Source organism: Hydra vulgaris, chromosome 09 (genome assembly GCF_038396675.1).
Source record: "Hydra vulgaris chromosome 09, alternate assembly HydraT2T_AEP".
NCBI lineage: Eukaryota > Metazoa > Cnidaria > Hydrozoa > Anthoathecata > Hydridae > Hydra > Hydra vulgaris.
In genome coordinates, this window is record NC_088928.1 from 46,896,500 (window position 1) to 46,918,211 (window position 21,712).

Below are 21,712 nucleotides of genomic sequence, written 5' to 3' on the forward strand. Positions count from 1 at the left end.
AATTAAGTAATATCTAAATAAAAATTATGTTACTACTCACACTATTCCTTAAAAAATGACGTATTTTATTGAAAAATGACGTATTTTTACTCCGTTCTCACTCTAGTTATATCATAACTCTTTGCTTCTCATAAAGCTATAGACTGTAATCAAAGACATTTCAGATTTTTAACTAAAACAAATGCAAAGCTGTTCTGTTCATGCAGTTGAAACCCTTATATTGAGTAAACATGTAAGCTTTTGGAGCAGTGCAAGAAAAAGCCACTAAGCAAAAACTCGACGCAATCAATATTTAATCACTTAAGGATTAAATCGAACCACGGAGCAAATGAAACCTTGTTTAGTTTAACAGCCATAGTTCATTAAAATTGAGCTTTGTAGATTTATTCTACTTGCTCCAGAAATGAGTGCAAACAAATTCTTCCAATCTTTGTCGTATCTGCCATATCAGTTAAAATAGGAACAATTTAAATGTCAACTTGACCTATTTATTTTGAAACTTTTACTAAAAACAAGACAAATCATTATTTACCATAGCTGAGCTTTATTAACATGCTTTTGTTCAATATTAAAAATAATGCAAATCGTAATGATATGTTGAAGAATTGCAAAGACACACATTGAATTGCAAACACATTAGATAAACTGATGAGGCAAGCACCGATATAGATGGAAACAAGTTGTGCAAGGAAATCGAATTATTGAAGCAGTTAATGCCAGATTATGTAAATGATTCTTTAAAATGAAGTTTGAAGTTTATAAATGATAATAACTTGAAAAGCACAGTGCCTTCTTTGTGAGTGGCTTTGCGAGTACTTTAACAACTCCTGTTAGTGTTGCTAATGGTGAAGGAAGTTTTAGTAAACTAAATTTAATAAAAACTTATTTGCAATTGATTATGACAGAAGAATAATTTGGCTGTTCTTTCAATTGAAAACGAAGTTGTAACAAACCTTAAACTTGAGACAGTAATTGAAATTTTGCAGATATGAATGCCAAGAAGAAATCTTTTTTTTTAATTTCAGTTATATTATTACAGTTAAATAATATATCAGTTATATTTTATTATTATACGTCTCATATTACACTAATGAGCTAATAAAAAGTGTATTTAATGGTATTTTTTATTGTCGTTTTTTAATATATTTTTTCCATTTAGCTTTTTATTAATTTCATCTGCTCGGTGTAATTAAGGCAATTTTAAAATATTATAGCGTATGTATGATATTTTGTTGACTACGACATATTTCCGTTAAATGATCAGGTCTGTGAATTATGAAAAGACGAAAAAAATTAAAATGATAAACTTTGCGGTATCATAAAATATAAATGTTTATCGCGAAAAAAACTTGACCGAAGATTCAATCGCTTGTTCAAATTTTAATAAGATTTTAAATAAATACGTTTTTTAGGTGAAACGAACAGTTTAACAATATGATCTGTTCTGATCGTTTATTGGCAATTTTTCCTAATTATAAGGTCTTTCTTGGTCGGAATTGTAGTATTTTTTTTTTTGAAAATTGATAGAAACGTTGTAGTAAAAAGGTTTTGAAAATTAATTTAAAAAAAGAAAAGTTTCTTCAAATATGATAAAAACCTGAAGCAAAAAAATTATAACATTTAAAGATTTTGTTTGACATAATATTCTGACAAAACCATGCTAATTCCAAATAAAAGAATTCGAACAATTTGTAAATCGCCCTAACTACACCGAGTGGGGTGCATAATTAGCTCGCACCGACACTTTTCTGTTTGACAAGGAATTTTCAAACCAGTGTAAGTTTGTATCTTTTATTTTGGAATGTTCCATTTTTTTAATTAGAATGGAATGATTTACGGTGTCAAAAGCTTTAGACAGATCAATGAAAACTCCTAATGTAAAACAGTCTTCTTTAAAGGTATTAGATAAATGGTTAAATAACTCTACTATTGCGTGACCAGCTAAAATGTTGAAATAAGGATTGTTCAGTTAAATCATAGACTAATTTTAATATATTGACGCTAACTTTATTTGATCCAGCACTTTTATTATTTTTCAGACTTAATAAAGCAGTCCGCATCTCAATTGTATCTAACTTTGATTCTTTCGTTTTTTATTAGAAGTTTTAAATAGGAATCAAATGTTAGAGAAGTTGGAGAAATATTTCGTGCCAATTAGAGCTAACATTAACAAAATAGCTATTCAATTTTTCAGCTATTAGCACTTTATCACAAATTAAATTACCGTCAATCAAAAGTTTTTTTTGGCATAACGTTATTTTTATATTTGTTTTGACCAATTATTTCTTTAATTGCATTCCATATTTGTTGTGAATTATCTTTAGATTTTTCTTTTAGCTCAGAAATATATATATATATATATATATATATATATATATATATATATATATATATATATATATATATATATATATATATATATATATATATATATATCTGTGTGTGTGACAACATGATTTTTTTAAATGTGCTTAAAAAGTTTACTCTAAACAACTAAAATGTTATAAAAAAATTGCGTTCATCAATTTGTAACAAATAATTGTTTTATAAAAACTAGTTGTTGTTATTTATTCTTTATACTTTAATTTAAAAAAAATTGCAATAACATATATACAACATATTCGAATCGTTAAAATTTTTAGGTAGTCGTTTGTGAAAAAAGACAGTTAAGAAAAGCAAATAATAATCTGGTTCGATTTTTATAATTTAACTTCCGTGAAGCATAGAGAATTTTATAAAAAAAGAGAGTCGATCGCATCCGACGATCCACAGTACAGGGATGTTTAAATTTAGATATAAGTGAAAAAGAACAACTTTAAAAAAACAGCATCATTGAAAGAAAAGTTTTTATTAACTGTTTATAAGTACAATTTTTATGGAATTATTGTTTTTTTAACAGGTACCGTTTGTTCAACGAGTACCCAGGCAGACATTTTCATGATTTTTGACAGTGCTGTTAATCTCCAAACAAGGGTAAAAATCTTTATTTAGCCCTGATAAGAGAACTTTTTAAAATGTTTTATAATTATTTCGAAAGAAAAATGATTTTATGTTCTACTTTTATGTCTTATAAAAGCAGTAACAGTAGGATTGGTTAATTCAGACGAATAGATTTGTTTTTTTCCAAATAATGTTAATTCGGATGAAGATTTATATAGATTTATAAAATATGAATCATTTGAACATAGTTTTAACTTATATTATATAATATAATACATAATTTATTATTATTAATCTATAATTTTTATACCCCTTTTCAAACATAAACTTTGAAATAAACCTTTACAAAATAAATTTAAAGCAAATAAAACTATTATTAAAATTGCGTCACAACTAGAATGATTCTGTCATAATAATATTGAATGATTTTTAAATTATTAGTCAGAATTAGTTATTAATTTCATTCAATATTTTATTATCTTCAGCGTCTGTGAATTAAAAAAAAATTAATAATTATGTCATAATTTTAGAAGTTTTTACAAATGAAGCTAAATAAATAGATTTTTTAATAATTAATAACATATGTGAAAAATAAAGATATTTGTCTTTTTAGTAATGGTGGCGATTGGCAGATTTGCGGAATTGCAAGCAACAAATGTTTGAGATTTTTCTTTAACAAAAGTAAACTTCGACTTTATGTATGTAGATAGTGGCGTCTAAGTGTCTTTAAAAATACACGGTAATCAGAAATTGTATAAAAAAAAAATTAAATTGTCTTGTCCCAAAAAAAGTTTATAAAACATATTTTGAATTATAAAAAATATATATTTTTATTTATTATTAAGTATCTTGAATTGAATTAAACTTTAACTATAATGTTGTTATATACATCATGATAGTTTTAAAAATTTACTTATCTTATAAATAATTTAATATAAGTTATATAAAAATTAAATTATCAAATTTGATATCTATCTGATATGACAAGTTACTGCTGTTACTGCTGAACAGTTAATGTTGTCAACGCCATGCAAGTTAATTTAAGCAAGCTAATGATTAAATTAACATACTCTCGTAAATATTCATAAAGCCTTTCATTCTGATTCTTTTCATTTTTTATTCTGTTTTTGTATACTAAAATATCATCTAATCTATTCCTGTGTTTGACAACTCAGGTGGAAAAAAAGTTGTGTTTCGTTTTTAATTTATTTTACAATTTTTCAAGATAATTGTTGACGCTGTTGGCGTCGTTGACGCTGTCCACATTGTGGAACATTAGTTTTACATTTATAATTACTTTTGCATAGTTTAACTATATTGATATATGGTACAAAAACTTGATTTATATTTAATGAAGCAGTTAAAGAGGCTAAGTTCTACCAAAGAGCAAAAATTATATGCCACATTTGTCACTGTCAATCTAATGACTCGGTACATTAAGCTTAATCGAAACGTTTTTCATAGCGTTTGACTTTATATCCTTGAAGCAGTTGTAAAATTTAACTAAAAAAGGTAAAATTAAAAAATATCATATTTTAGTTGTTTGGTTAAATTCTCTTTAAAAGAAAAACTTTTGATTTTTGAAACAGACTTAATAAAAACTTCTAATGAACACCAGATACCATTAAAGACATTGAATTCTATATAGACCAGGAGTTGACTAGAAAAATGAATGAAACTGTAGATGTATGTGGTAGCATAATTTATAACTATGAGTGGCCGTTAAAGCAGCCGCGGCGAAAAGGTTAGAGCGCTTTTTTTAGAAGCAAGTGATCAAGGCCATTTGGGCTCTGGGCATTTTATGAATCATTGGAAAGAAGGTGTGAACTTCCTAGTTAAAGGCTCATCCGCAATGCATTGTAAAAAATCTCTCAAAAAAAAAAATACATTTGTTCTAATATTGAAATAAATGATAGGTTTCAGTATATAGAATGTGAAAATGAAATTAACTTAAAGTTTTTATTTTGTGACTTAGCGCGTTTTGCAGATGTGCTCCTGATATGTTTGAGTAATATACGTTTAATCAGTAACAAACTCGTTTTCACTTTGATAATAAAATGAAAAACGAATTAAATCTTAAAAATGATATTATTGTTAAAATAGAGTAAATTTTAAGAAGCATGACAGCTCCTGAGGATGATAATAGTATTGATATTCTGTTAGGAGTTTTCTAGGCAAGTTTATACAAAAACAATGAAGAAGCAAGTGAATACAAAGGCAAAAAAAAAAGTTTATACAAAGAAAATGATCAAATAAAACAAATAAAAATTTACTAAAAGATTTTGAAATTTAAAACGTTGGTTTTAAAGGAAAATGAAGATATCAACAAAACTGCGTCATTATTTAGTCCTTATGTATTGTATAATTATACTTATGTAGCAATACCTTTCATTCCTTAGTTTTCTGAGTCATCCATCATCTAACAATCTCAAGGTTATTAAAATAGATTAAAACATAGAGGAAGAAGATGAAATACCTGACAATAATCCCAAAAACTCATTTTAAAAATATACATAGTACTTGGCTGAAGATGTTGTAATTGTATCACTTGCAGATCCAGACGTTGTTATTTGTTAAGATATTGTTATTGTACTACTTACTGACGTAAACAATGATGGTTTTTTAAAATTCTAAAGAAAATTATAAAGTATCCTAATCTAGAGGATATTTCCTAATTTGAAATAAAAAAGTCTGAAATAAGAAATAACACAATCATTGACAAGAACAATCATTTGCATAAGTTTGTAGGGGGAAAACAGCAGATATAATTCTTAGTATGCAAGATATTATTATTACTGTAATTACTATTATTATTATTATTATTATTGATTATTATGGCTATATATATTGATTATTTCATAACCAATCTTTCCACTGCAGGGACGGATCCAGGATATTTTTGTTTTTGAGAATGATTTGCATAACGCAGCGAATTTCGGAGCCAGGGAACAAAAAAAACCCAAAATTATTGCCCATCTGCCCCAAAAGTGAGAGCAACAAGTTGATAAAATATTTTTTTTACTACTCTCAACTACACTTATATTCATTGATAAATTTAAGTTTTATGGAATACTCTCTCAGATTTCAAAAGTTATGAGAATATAAATTTGTAATAATATATAAGTATATAATTTATATATATAAGTATATAATTTATATATATAAGTATATAATTTATATATATAAGTATATAATTTATATATATAAGTATATAATTTATATATATAAGTATATAATTTTGCAGAAAAATGTCTGTCTGCATGCATTTGTAATTACGCTATAATTGATTTTTTTACGCAAAGCTAAATTAACATTATATGATCAAACAGGCGAATTTAACCGTCAACAAACTTTTCCAAATGTTAATGCTGAAAGTTTATAATTAGTGAATGTTAAAATTTTCTAACTAGTTTGATAAAACGTCCCCTCAGTATTATCTTGTTCTATCAACAAATGTAATAAACAAAAAGGTTTCATCTAATGTATAAAATAAATACAAATATATATATATATATATATATATATATATATATATATATAAATACAATGTTCTACCTGATATAATATATTATATTATATTACATAAAACATTGCATTTATTTATATATAATTTTTTTTGGTATTTATTTTATATATTAGATAGAACATTTGATTTATTGCATTTGTAGATAGAACAAGATAATACTGAGGGGACGAAAAGTCATTGCTAAATAAGGGAAGCATTAAGCTGTATGTTTTCATAGTGCAGAGCGCTGTAAAAATGTTGTTTGTAATGTTAACAAAGTGAAAATTAAAAGTGAAAAAAAAAACGTTCTTCCATTTTTTACTTTTGCAAGGAAAAGATTAAACCCTGTTTATACAAATGATGCACCAGCAATATCTGTTGATTTGCGCAAGAAAAAGATTGGTGATATGGTAAATTTTCCATTTGTAAAAAATATTATTAGTAAAAAATTACAAAAAGTCAAAGAGTTAAAAAAATGTAGAAAACAAATTATCAATAATAGTAATCGCAACGATGTTAAAAACATTGAATCTAGAAGAAAAAAATTTACTTAACCTTATCATATGAAATGGTATCCATTTTTTGTATGTTTGTATATTTGCTTTTTATTTGTTACTATAATATGTGTCAAAAAAAAAAATAATGATAATTATAATTCGGCCTTGCATACAATACGGTGTTGCATTATTAAAAATAACTCATCTTAGGAAACTGATTCTCTAAGATTTTACAACTGGATGTGTTAAAAATACAGCAACTATTGGTATAAAAGTTAATTTTATTTAATAATTAATAATATTTTATTTAAGGAAAAACTAAAAAACAATAATTTTTGAAAAAGAGCTTTTTGTAATAATGTGGCAGAAAAATATCTTATAATGTTAAGATGCTCAACTAAGCCAACCTTTGATAATTGTGTGCTATAAAAATGTACTTTTTTATACACCTAATTTTACCATAAAAGTTAATTTGTAAGACAAAATTCTTTTTATTATATTTTTCTCAAGCAACTTTAATTTACTGAAAGTTTTTATATTTGTCTCACATAAGCAACCTAGTTATACTTAATATACTTTTAAGAATCTTAACCAGACGAGTAAAAATTGGTCAACGAATCTGACTTTCGTTCCCTAAAAACTAAGAAATGAGATTATTTTAAAAAACAAACATATAAATAGGAATTATCTACAAAAATTTGATTTTATATTATATTAATAAAGTTTTAATGGTGATATTAACAAGGTTTTAATAAGCAGAGTAAAACCGGGTCAAACCGCACACCATATCATTCCGCACACCATATCATTCCGCACACCATATCATTCCGCACACTGATCGAAATTATCAAATAAAAACTAAACGGATATGGCTATGAAAAAAATAAAAATAGATTCAAATACAGAACTATCTCCTCTATTCGAATTAATAAAATTATTCGCCGATTCAACTCTATTTTTTTCTTTTTTTATACAACTTTATCGGGGAGTCAAAAATTTTTATATATTTTATCGTTCCGAACAAAATAGCCCTTGAACCAAAACTGATATAAAAATAGTTTTAGCACTATCTTGTCGGAAATTTAAATTTTTATGCAGAACAAAAAAATAAATAAAAATCAAAAAAGTAAAAAGTACTCTTTTTTTTTTGATAAAACCGCACACTCGATTGATTACTCAGTTTAGTTTTTCGCAAGTGACTAAGCGCCTTTCTTTATCTAATTAACTTAAAATTTGAATTTTAATTTATTTGAACCTGAATTTAAAATTAATTAATTTTAAAATCAGGTTGGATGGATCACGATACGCTTATTGAATGACTGAAAGAAGTATTTTTACCCATTTATTTTATTGTATGCCTATCTAATAATAAAATATGAATACTTTTTTAGTATTCAAATTTTATTATTAGATAGGCATACAAATCACATAACTTTGGAAGCGGTATTGCTGTGCAAAAAACACAATATAATCTTGATTTATCTACCAGAGCATTCTTTACATATTCTACAACCATAGGATAGAGGTGTCTGTTGTCATATCAAACAAGCTTGGAAAGAAATTCTTAGAAAGTATTACAAAGACTCAAAATGTAAGAATTTAGATAAACAAAATTTTCCACCGTTGCTTAAACTGCTGTACGAGAGTGGTAAATGTTTTACACGCTTGCATGCAATTGTTAGTTTCCAGTACACTGGCTTATTTCCAGTTAATAAAAACAACATAAATCATAAGGCATTAGCAATCACATAAACGTTTAATCCACCTTCATCAACTTTAGCAGCCCCCGCATTACCTACACCATCTTGCTCAGACACAGCTTCGTCATCTTCAATAGCCGCCGCAGCACCTACTTCAACTACGCACCAATTACCATCTTTCTCAACTACACCAGCTTCAAGTTTTGATAGGTATCAAGCATGTGTTGAGTGTTGCAAAAACAGTATCGAGATTGAGTTGAGCAGTTTTTTTAAGCAAGAAATCAATCGCATGTTAAGAAATCGAAGCATTGCAACATTTCAAAACTTGGCGGAAAATGTATTGCCGAAGAAAATGTGATCGAGTACCTTAAACACAAAGATGAAGAAAAAGCAACAAAGGAGGCCGTGAAAGTTGCTAAACTTAAAGCAAAGCGTAGACTCTCTATGCCAAGTACTCAAATGCCTGAGCATAATAATGCTGAGCAACGTCAGAAAAACAATAATAAAGAAAAAGTACCAGGAGCCAAACGATTTAAAGTTGCAAAATGTAAAAAGTGTAGAGTACAGTTACACACAGAAATGTTAGAATGCGAAAATTTAATGCGTCGGGAACGGTTGTGCAAAGAAATATGTTTACCAAAGAAATATGTAGTTGGAACTAAATTTTTTTGTTGCAAAAAATGTAAAAACTTTCATATAGTTCCCTAAATATAAGTTGTGTTAAAAAAAAGAATAAAAATAAAGTTAAAATTTAAAAATTTTAATATTTTCTCAAGTGTGCGGTTTTATCAGAATGTCGCCTAAAACCGCACAATTTTTTTTTCTTTACATTTAATATTTTCGAAAACTTTTTTTTTTTAGCATATATTTATATTATCTTATGTAGTTTTTATTACTTTCTAATAAAAAATGAAAAATAAAAAAGTTATTTAATTTTTATTGATAAGTGTGCGGTTTGACCCGGTTTTACTCTATACTTTTTTATTTTCTGAAAAACAATTATTAATGTATTTTTAACTCCCTTGATACTCATTACAAAAATATATTTTATAATTAGCGGTTGATATTGATGACAAAGTGCAGTTTTATCAGACTATTTGTATTATAGATTATTATGAATAATGTATAAATAAATATTATATAAATATTTTTAAATATTGATATGGAATTTTTCTGTATTGGTATTTATGTATTATATAATTTGTCAAAATTTTGAGCCAATTCGAAAAGTCTAAATTGACATTTTGTTGAAAAAGGCTGTTTTTGTTGCAATGAAGGACTTTTTTAATCAAATGCCACATTTCATAAAATAAGGGTATTTTTTATCCTGCAATTCATTTTTTTATAGTTCGAGAATTAATTTAGGGGCTTGACGATAAGACATACTAAGTCTTATTAGCTTTAAATAAACACTTTTTTTGGAGGTATATTTTTAAAGTAAAACTTTATAACTTGATATAAAATAAAATTTGTAAAAGTGGTACGTCTTTATATCTATTTTAATAATAAGACAAAAAAATTTTAAATCACAGTATTCAAGATTTACAATTTTCTATTTAAAAAACGTCGTTTTTATATTTATTTAAGTTGGATTCGCACTCTTTTGCGCAAGTAGAACGTTGAACAATACAAATAAAGTAAGTTTCCTGAAGTTTGTCAACGACTTGCACGCACTGTTCAAATTGACCTTCGCATATGCTCAAACATTGTAAATCGTAGTGCGGATGAGGTCTTGTACAAGCCAATGTAATAAAACCAAATATTAGTAGTAAAGTCGCGCTTTTAGAATCCATTACAATCTGACAACATAAAAAAACACTTTAAAATGTTTATATACTTATAAAATAATCACGTTTTTTTATATTATAGATATTTTAGTACTATAAAAAAATTCTAAAAACTTACTTTGTTCTTTTTGGCTAAAAGATTTGTCCTTTAATGCGGTTTAAACTCTTTATTCGTCTTATACTAATGAAGTACCAGAAATTCGATTGGTTTAAACTTTATATGAGTTAGCTAACTGTTAAAAACGCATTTCAAGAGAGAAATTATTTGTTTTCTATTGCGATAACTCAATCGCTTTTTCAATTTCCACCAGAAGGAATTTGGAAGTTATTGAAAATAGTTTTCTCTTTTTAAAGCAAAAAGAAGAAACAAAAAAGACAATTGAATAACACGGTGATAATAGTGGAGGCGTAACTTTAATTGTGGTCGAAGCATATTTTGACTACTTGTGGGCAACTCTCTAAATAGCCTTGCGTGTTTGTGACGTATAAACAAATAATCGAAATTAAAAATAGTGACTTTTATTGTACGAAATTAAGCAATAAATTTTATTTTGTGATAAGTCGCCGTGTGTTAAGCTTCCCGTCATTTATTATTTATGAATTTCATATTACTAGTTTGCTTAGAATATCTTACCCAGCATGATATGTAGCTATTTGATTTATTTTGTAGCCCTTATTTATAAGTTAATTAATTGAGTATTAGTTACGAGTAAGGAAAACTTGACTTTACAATTTATGTTTCACATATAATATTTTAAGTTTAAAGCTACTTTATAGCTTTACGCGGGAAAAATATATTGTTTTAGAATAGAAAGTTAATCTGAATGTTAAAACTAAACCTGTGATATAAATATATTTATAGTATGCATAACATATTTAAATACCAAACTTTAGCTATTAACTTCAGGTTTTAATTTTTGAGTATTTATTTAAACACAGACGCTCTTAAAATATATTGGAGACATTCTTTAGACATTGCAAACAACAATATTGTTTCATTATATAAAGTCTACAATTTGATGCAACAGTCTTTTTAAAATTAAAAATGCTGTAGCGGTTTATTATAACCACGTTTAAATGAAATGATTAATGGATTTTATTATACCTTTACTATTTTTATATAATGGGTACACGAATGGCTGTATCTATAAAACAATGGAATAGTCGTCAATTAAATAACCGTATTTAATAGTTTCATTTAAACACTCACTGAAAAGTTTCTTTTCAGATGAAATTAAAAAAAAAAAATTATTTCCATTTTTATCATTTTCTTAACTTCATTTGACATAAACACATTTCTAATTGGAATCAAGTATATTTGTTATAAAGCATATTGTTTTCAATTTCATATTTTGAATGGGTAAAAAAAAAATTGTTTTTATTATTTTATCCCTTAACAATTTTATTTTTTTCATTTTAAAGTCTAAATTTAATATATATATATATATATATATATATATATATATATATATATATATATATATATATATATATAAAATTATATATATATAAAATTATATATATATAAAATTATATATATATAAAATTATATATATATACAGTAGCGTGCTAAAGTTTTGAAACACCAACTTTTTTTCAATTTTTACTTCATATCTTTTTACAAACTTTCATAAATAAGCAGAAATTTTTACCAAATGCTCTATATTATTTCAATTTAAAATACAAACCGCAAAAGTTGTAAAATTGAACGTAAAATTAAAATTTAGTTGTTTTTTTGAAAAAGCTTCCGTGCAAAAGTTTAGAAACAACTAAATTTGGTTAACATTTATTTTAAAAAAACTGAAACTTTTACTAAAATTTACAAAACAACAACTTTTTAACAATAAAATAGCTTTAATAAAACACCTTGTATTTGGTGGCTATCCATTTGCCTTTTAAACAGCATCACAGCAACGAGGCATTGAATCTTCTTATTTAATGAGAACATCCTGAGGAATATTATACCAACATTCTTTAATCAATGCAAATAAATGGCCTATGTTTGTTGTTTTTCTACCAACTAATTGCCGGTTGATGTACTCCCAAAGATGCTCAATAGGATTGAGATCTGGGCTCTGTGAAGGCCATTCAAGAACTTTGATTTTTTATGATATTCCTTAACAGATCTGGCATAATGCTTTGGATCATTATCTTGTTGTAAAATCCATTTGCTATAACATTCATAACATTCTTTATGATGTCTAAATAAACTCTCCTGTCCATAATACCTTCTATGTGATGAATGGAACCCACATTGTCACGACTAAAATATACCCAAACCCTAACATTTCCTCCTTTATGATTAATAGTGGGTAACTGATATTTTGGATTAATTAGTCTTCTACTGGGCGCCTAACATACCTAATTCCGTCACTACTGAATAGCATAAACTTTGATTCATCAGAAAAAGACTTTCGACCTGTCATTAACTGACCAACTAATATGATCTTTTGCAAATTTAATTTTGGTTTTTAAATTTTTTGCAGATATAAACGGTTTCTTAACTGGACGGCGGCCTTAGAGATTATTTTGTCGTAATCGACGTTTAGTTGTATCGACGCTACAGTTTGTGCCATGAAACTGATGCATAAGTGAATTAAGTTAGATCGCAGACTTGCGAGGATTGTTTTTGGAATACCTTACTAATAATTTATCAGACTTTCCAGTTGTAACTTTAGGTCTTCCTAAAGTTACAACTGAAAAGTCTGATAAATTATTGAAAAAAAGATTTGTTTCAATAGTTTTGCGCAGACAAAATCTTTTCATGTGACTTATTCCTGGATTAAAAACATTGTTAAGTTCAGAAATCTGCCTGTATGTCATTTTATTTCCCACAGCTTTAATAATTAATTCCTTATTTTCCTTTGAAACTTCCTGAGCTTTTCTCATGCTTTTAAAATAGTGCTAAGAAATTGAATTATAAAATTTTACTAACATTTTGGCAATTAATTACACTTCACTGCCTTTGAAATATCTCAAAGTAATTAACATTAAACTTCACAAATATTTGGACGCTAAATTTTGCTTTTGTTTACAAAAACATGATTTAGTTGCGGGGTATGGTACTGTTTCTAAACTTTGGCACGAAAGTTTTTTTCAAAAAAACAATTAAAAGTTAATTAACCTTTCAATTTACAACTTTTGTGATTTGTATTTTAAATTAAAATAATTTAGAGCACATTTGGTAAAAATCCAGCTTATTTAAGAAAGTTATGCTGTAAAAACTGAAACTTTCTAAACTTTTGCCCGCTACTATATATATATATATATATATATATATATATATATATATATATATATATATATATATATATATAAACAAAATCTAATTTTCTTTTTGCTTTAAAATTTACCAATGCTGTTAGTAGCTCTAAGCACTGCTTCTAGTTGCCATTATCTGAATGCAGGTATTTAGAGCGGTTCACTGTAGTTTTGCTCATCAGTTACATATTGGACTATTAGTGGCAGCCGCCAAATTTGGCTGGTCGATGACTAGCCACTATATTACATGTTAAAAAGTTATTCGCTTGCCACTTAAAGCGTATGCCACTAGTGGTCCACTAAATACCCGATAAGCAAAACCCCTATGAACCGCTCAAAATGTTTATATAGGTCCACTGCAAATCGATCGAAAAAAACAACAACAAACGATCTATTTGATTTGCAGTAATGATAAAAAGGTTAGATAAAAAGCTGATATGTTCGTATGTTTAATGAGGTTTCAAAACTTTGAATCAGTTTCATGAAAAATCACGAAAATAGAATATAGCAACTTTTGCCATAAACGGTCTAGAAATGTTTAATTGTGCAAAAATTTATAGACTTTAAGCATAAAGGGTTTAAATTTTATATAAAAGTTTAACTTTTGTGTTATAATGCATAACTATTATTTAATAGTAGAAAGAAAATTACGATAACCTATGAAAAAAGTTTTTTTTTTTCATAGATTTTGTATAAACTTTAACTTAAAAAATCCTGAATAGAAGCATTTTAAAAATAACACAAACAATTCGAGCATACGCAAACTTAAAATTATAAAATAATTTTATAAAATCGTATAAATAAAAAAAAATTATTAAGGTAATACGTACACATAAACTGTTGCGTACACTTAAAAAACACCTTGCAGGTTATCTTGCGATAAAAAATGTTTTAAAAATTACTATATGTCCTATAACACTTTTGTATAAAATTGAAATAAAATTATCTTTAATAGAAGAGCAAGCGTTGTAGCCGTGACAAATTCTGGAAACACTCGTGACATTCACAACTTTACAACATCTCAAGAGGTATGAAAAACGAAATCACTATAGTAAAAACATAAACAAAGTTAAAAATGAATCATAAATAATATAAAAACAAATTACAAAAATATTGCTTTCGCATTAAACTTTTTAGGGTACTTAACCCTCTTTAATAAAGACAAAAAAAAACTACCTAAACAGCTTTTTAAATTGCTTTGCAGAAGAAACTTCGCAGTGATCAAGTTGCTCGTCAAACTCTATCATTCGAACATTCGTTGATCCGTTGCCTTTTGCTACAGCATAGAGCTAATAAAAAAAAAGTAAAAAGGTGAAGCAAAACTTTCAAAGAAAAAAGTGATCAATTAAACATCTTTAACTAATCAAATATCAACCTATTTTTATTGCTTCTAAGGAAAAAGAAAATAGGCATAAACCTCCTTACAAAGAAAATTATATAAATTAGACAAAGCTTTACACGACTAACTTTTCGCCCTTAATTATTTTTGTGCGCGTCGCGTTGAATGAGGAAAAACTTTAAATAGTTTTTAGTTTGATAGCATTTTTTAATGTAGGCTTTTTGTTTATCTTTATAATAAAGATTATATTTTTATCTTTATAATAAAATATTTTAAGAAATTTTTGAATCAAAAAGATAGTATAAAAAATTAAACTTAGTTGAAAATTAAACTTTAATTTAAATTTTAAACTTTATTAAAAGTTTATTTTTTGTTTTAATTCCGACTGATTTCAGCTAACTTGTAATATAATGAATTAACCAGAATTTTGATTTGATTTGAACTCATGATTGTTTTTTCTTTTATACAACAATTCTAGTTAAATAATGTCACTTTTTCAATATGGTAGCAAGTGATTTTATCAAGATTCAACTTGTTTCATCTAAATGCTATAGTTTGATACAATACTTCTGTGCTTACATGTTTCTCAAAGATGATTCTAAAATAATGATTATTCTTATCACACACAAGTCTTAAAAATATAAGAGAACTTTTACAAGGGCTAATCTAGCAGTGCTTCATGACTTTTTTTGAAATACAGCTCCACCTCTAACCAACGAAGCGTGAAAATATCTTTGATTTCAGAAAATTTGGTAGTAATCGAAGGCCCATTTTAACGGCGTTACCATTAACGAAGCATCACTCGAGATGCAAGCAATAATCTATTAGCTTGTTTCATATTGTAACTAATTTTTTTATTCTTTTTCAATTTTTGTTTTTGGTTCCCCATGAAGACTTAACGGCCTTGTCACAGAGCACCGCGGAAGATCATTTAGCAGGACTCACACTTCCTTCCTTAACGATGGCGCGAAATATGCCCAGAGCTCGCTTCGAACACAGGATCTTATGCTTGTAAAGCAAGCGCTCTAACCACTGCCGCTTAATAATTTTGAGACTGCATAGATTGCATTACGGTTGACAAAACTTAGAGCGCAATATGTTAATCCACGCATGTGGTTTTTATTATTTTTAGCGAAAATAAACCGCTTATTACGCAAAATTTAAGAAAAATTGAAACAATTCATCATAGTTGGTTATGAATATGAACTTTTCCAAGTCAGTCATATATTTTTGATTTTTTAAAGGTTAAAGCGTTGTGATTTTCTCTCGCTTTGAACGCTCCACTCAATAGCGAGTCACGACTCTCAAGACAGGAGTCTCAGGACTAAACCACTATGACTCAGGTGAACAAAGGAAAATCAAAATTTTTCTAATCATATTTTAAATTTGTTTCCATTTATTTTATTTTTACTATTATAAACATTTCTATAAAGTATATATCTCATGTAACTAATTTATCATATGATTTTAATTATATTTTTAAGCTTGATATGATGATATCCTTGTCTAAACCTTGTCCTGTTTCTAAAAAACCCGCAAACTGACCTGCTTATGATACAAAACCTCCTTAATCATTACGTAAACCAACTAAACAACTTTTCTAAATTAAAAATAGGAGTAAATGCTCATGAAATTCTTCAAGAAAAATTAAACAACGCAAACAACTATATAAGTTATAAAAACTGTACAACAGGGAAAACTTTAATTGGAATCTCTCCACATGAGTCAGGTTTGCATTTTGGAGACATATATCCTGGTTCCTTCACAGATAATAAATTAATAGAACAATCTCATATTTTAAAACTAGTTGAGAAAGAACACGAAATTACGAAATTATTGGATTTGAATGCAAAATGCTATTTGATATTACCTTGATAACTGACATCAGTAGATAAATAATTTGAATAGTAAAGTAATTTGAGCACGCTGTTTCTGGATGATAAGATTGTAAAATGCAGTATTTAGATTTTGTACATAGTAGTTCAAACTGAGCCTGCACCTAATATTGAGGTTGGTTTTTTAAATGGATCAATGGACTGTAACTATGTTTTGTTCGTGTTTTAATTTTCAAAGTAATTTGATGAAAATTAAAATACGAGCAAGGCTATCTGGACTTGTTCCATTACTTAAATCATCTGGGTGAAAAATCCACACATTTCAGGAGAGCATTTTGACATTTTTGCAAACCGTTGAAGTGCCATAAATTCATACTTATATCTATGCTCAACATTTTTTATGTTTTGTGTGTTTAAAAAATCATTTTTGTTTAATCATTTCTCAACTATCTTCCAATAATTTGTAAATTTTTCCTTTCCATATATCCCTAGTAATGCTGGTAATTGACTCCCTTTTTTTCTTTTCTTTTCTTGTGTCTATCCACTTTTGGGTATTTTGTTTGGCATTAATATAACTTGTGTATTGTTTTTGTGTTGATATCAGGTTTGTCAAGTTAATATTAATAACAGGATGCTCATTTAAAAGTTGCTTATTAATTTTTTCTAAAACATCTTTTTCAGGTGAAATTGAAACTACCTCAATGTTTACTATATTTTAATTTAGTTTTTGCGATATTGTTGGTATTTCACTATAATTTTCTTGATATTCTTGTGAGTTTACTGCTTGTTTATTTAAAGTACAATTTTTTCTATTTATAGAACTTAATTTATCAACTTGGGAGTTAAAACTTTCACAGTCATATCTGAATCTTAAATGCCCCTTTAGTGATGACTCATATCCTAGATCAAAGATACTGATCAAAGAGTATCATACACATGTTTATCAAAATTAGGTTCCTTATTTAGCCCTTCCCTAATTTTTTGTTTCATTTTTAAAACATCTCTTTTAAAAGATGAACTTTCTGGATCTGCTAGAGCAATTTTTAAGTTTTCAATGTTGTTCTTATTTCTTGCTAATTTAACTTTAATATGACATAGTGGGATCATTGGAATAGAGCCTTTTTTGATCATGATTTGATTAGTGAGGACGTTAATTTTAAAATTGTCTTTGTGTTCACATAACGCTTTAGGTAAAAAAGGATAGCTAAAGCATGACAGCAAAATCCACTAAACTACTTTTCTACAAAAAGTAAAATAGCAGGCCGTGCATCATGGCTATAAGATTTTCTTATAAAAGCTCTTACATATACCCTATTGCTATCTACATGTGTTTTAACAGATTTTTTGCTTGTTAACATCTGATATGCTTTTTGCTGTTGTTCTCTTCTATTAAATGTTTTTCTCTTCTATTTAATTCTCTTTTATTGAGAATGTATTCTTTAAAAAGTTTAGAGTTTACACAAGGGTAGAGGTTTTCATTGTCAGTCTAATTTTGAGATATGCACGGCATCTAGTCTACATGCAAACTTGTTGAGAACAAAACATTTTTTTTTTGCATTTTTGATAAATTTTTTTAACTAGTTTTGGATATGGTAAGAACTTTAAATTCTCGCTTGCAATTCTTTTACAGAGCCAAGTAATTATATATATGGAAAGTTAATTGAGAAGCAGCTGATTCATTTTTTAAAATTATATAAGACAAAGCAGATATTAGGAAGATATCATTTCCTTTTAGAATTGAATAATATTCCTGGATCAAATGATGTTATTAAAGAAATCTCAATTAAAATTTGTCAATTATGGAATAAAATGACAATACCATGTTTTACAGAAAAATAAAAATAAAAGTAAAGTCTGCTATTCAAAATTAAATAACACATCCACAAGACCTGACACCTAAAAGGAAAGAACTAAAAATAAATTATAACCAATTGTTTGATGATACAGACAATTCCAGTAGTGAAAGTTAGAAGATAATAGTACAAGTGATGATTACACAATCCCATTGAAATGTGCAATGATCAATATCTGAAAATGAAGGGTAACCAATAAGTTGCAAAAGCTATACTCAATGCAGTTAGTGAGATATCAATTTGCAGATTTGCATTCCAAAAAGCATCTGCAACACTCGTGCATAAATTAAGCTTGATTCGGCCTTATATCAACTCTTCTGAAGAAATGCGATGCTAAATTTTGATGATAAGAGCATAGACAAACAACACTATTATAGCACCTTCATTTTGAGCAAGTCTAAATCTTTGGTTATATCTTTAAAAAAATCAGAGAAAAACTCTGTTTCTATTTATAACATCTTACACAATATTATTTTGGAATTTAATTTATTAAATAAAACTTCTGTTGTATTATGTGACACCACTGCATAAATACAGATTCTAAAAATGGAGTAATTAAGCATTTGACAAAAATTGTTCCAGGTTTATCATCCTTGTCGACTTCATGTTCTCGACCTGATTTTTAAGCATTTTGTGAACTCAAAGTTTGTTTTCTTATCAATATCCCCTAACATTAATTACTGGTTCATTAATGAGTTGATTAGTTAGTACCATGATTTAATTGAAAAATACAAGCCTAACAGGCCAGTTGTTAAAAGTAAAAAAATATATCGCAGAAATGATTATACGGAGCTGGATTTGTTATGTAAAGAATAGTCTTATTGAGACACAATAAATTTATTGTGATTCATTTTTCTAAGGGCCTTCATATTTCAAATGCATGATGGAATTCACAAGCTATTTATTGCTTGAAATATATGCTTTTGACTCAGACAAAAAAAGAATCAATAATAGAGGCGTGCAATTTTATTGTAGATTACTGGGCCAAGCCATAATTCTCTAGCAGAAGAAATGTTGACGATATAACAAAATTAAAATTGGAATTAACTGGTAATATCCTAGAGTTTTTGAAAAGAAACTGTGATATTTGGAATGATTGTCCATTAGACATTGATTACACAAATGAAGTGTGCTTGTGAAAGTTAAATTATTTCTTCAAAGTAACACCATCAACTCAGAGGCTAAATTTCTGAGATACTGTAAAAAACTTTGACCTGCCTATATGTGTTATTGTTATAAAATAAGAGTGTGAACTTTATTTACTATCTTTAACTATACTTATTTTAGTTTAAGGTCATCCCTTTTAAAAACAAGACTTTCCTATCTGTCGCAACAATTGATTTTTGAAAAATTTTATCATTTCAAAAAAACAAGTTTGCGCAGAAGGTTTTTGAATCTGTTACAATTAAAACTATTTTTAAAATACTTTTTATAATATTTCTCCACCGGTAGTAATCGGGCAAATTGATTTTAAGAAAAAAATGTAAAAGATTCCCACCCCTATTCTGCAGTTATTGAATTCAATGATGGTAAATCTGGTTTAAGATCAATAATACAAAGAATATTAATGGAAAGTCATCAACCAAAGTTGTAAAAAGAGAATTAAGAGTCACTAGAAAAGGAATCCAGCATAAAGAGAAAAAAAATGAAGAAATTTCTACGTAACTGACATGAATATTATGCATGCTGAACTCATATTAATGAAATCATAATATTTTTAAACATCGACATAAGCTTTTAGGCTAAAATTTTCACAGTATGTTTTTTTAGTTAATGGGGTTAAAACAAAACTCATCCTTTATACAATAAATGTCATTTATTGTATAAAGTACATTTTACAACATTTTTTATAAGCATTCACTATGGCAAATACAATTAATGAGTAACAAATTCCAATATATTCTGAGCTTGTTTGTACTATGACTTATTTTTCAACTCCTGCATTACTATACAACAAAAAATTTTTAAAATTTTATATATTATATTATAAAAATTCTTAAAATTAGATATATTGTTTACAATATAATATCACTAAAATATCATTTTTTGGGAGAAAACTGGGAGAAAAGGGTTTGATTTCCTACTATTTAAATTCAACTACTTCCAAATTCTTTATTTTGAATAAAAAACATTAGAAAACTGTTGTGCTTGTCTAATTCTGAACTTATTTTTGTAATTTTTTGATTAGATGAAAGATATTTTTGTAATGTATTTTTTGATTGGATGAAGGATATTTTTGTAATGATTCGCCAAGTTTATGTAAAAATTCTTTTTATATGTAAAAACTTACTAGAAATTATATATAATCCTGGTCATATTTTAAAAATCTGGAAAATTGTTTTGGTAAATCTCCAGAAAAAATCTGGAATATATTTTTCCTCATTTTCCTATTAATTTTGCTTTCAAATGACTTGCTTCCAATTGTTTTTTCAAACATTTCCTAATTTGTGTATGAGGGATGAGTGAGAAAGCTCAAGAAACAAATATATTTCATATACCTAACCTTGTAAGTCAAACCTCAAATTAAGAAAAATATCCAGATTTTTTGGATATCCAGAAAAACCTCAAATTAAGAAAATATCCGGAAAAAGGTAATGTCTGAAATATATTAGATGGTATCTCATGCACATGACTTACATAGTAAAAAAAATATGTTTAGATAAAAAATACTGTGCACTGTTACCAGCTAATTTATGCATAATTTATGCATTATGTTAATATTACACCTCTAAATATATGTTTGTACAATTGTCATTTAAGAAGTGTTTGCTTTTGCATTTTGTAAGCTTTAACACCTCAACTGCAGTTGAAAAATGCTTTAACAAATAATTTTCAAAATCCTATGCATAATTAATAAATTAATTATTAAATAAATTAATAAAAAACATTAATAAAAACTACTAAATATACAATACAATAAAATATAATAATACAATTACAAAAAATTGGTAAAGATTTTACTGTACAAAAAATAATCAAGTTTTGAATTTTCTAA

At 26.9% G+C, this 21,712-nt stretch overlaps 1 protein-coding gene and 1 long non-coding RNA gene across 2 annotated transcripts in view; both read right to left on the reverse strand.

Annotated features, from left to right (window-relative positions):
- Nucleotides 1-10,110: 10,110 nt before the first annotated feature.
- LOC101234589 (uncharacterized) lies at nt 10,111-11,154 on the reverse strand. The gene is made up of 2 exons (XR_010641091.1): nt 10,548-11,154; nt 10,111-10,441 (listed from the first exon to the last, which is right to left on the reverse strand). It is a non-coding gene; the product is annotated as an uncharacterized LOC101234589 (long non-coding RNA).
- Nucleotides 11,155-14,438: 3,284 nt separating this feature from the next.
- The window catches only part of LOC100201667 (lysophosphatidylserine lipase ABHD12), a 54,752-nt gene continuing 47,478 nt past the window's right edge, over nt 14,439-21,712 (reverse strand). The window contains exons 13-14 of the mRNA XM_065805897.1: nt 14,867-14,979; nt 14,439-14,736 (exon numbers count right to left, since the gene is read on the reverse strand). Coding sequence (XP_065661969.1) covers nt 14,712-14,736; nt 14,867-14,979 — 138 coding nt within the window. The 3' untranslated portion in view covers nt 14,439-14,711. The remainder of the gene's footprint in view (nt 14,737-14,866; nt 14,980-21,712) is intronic.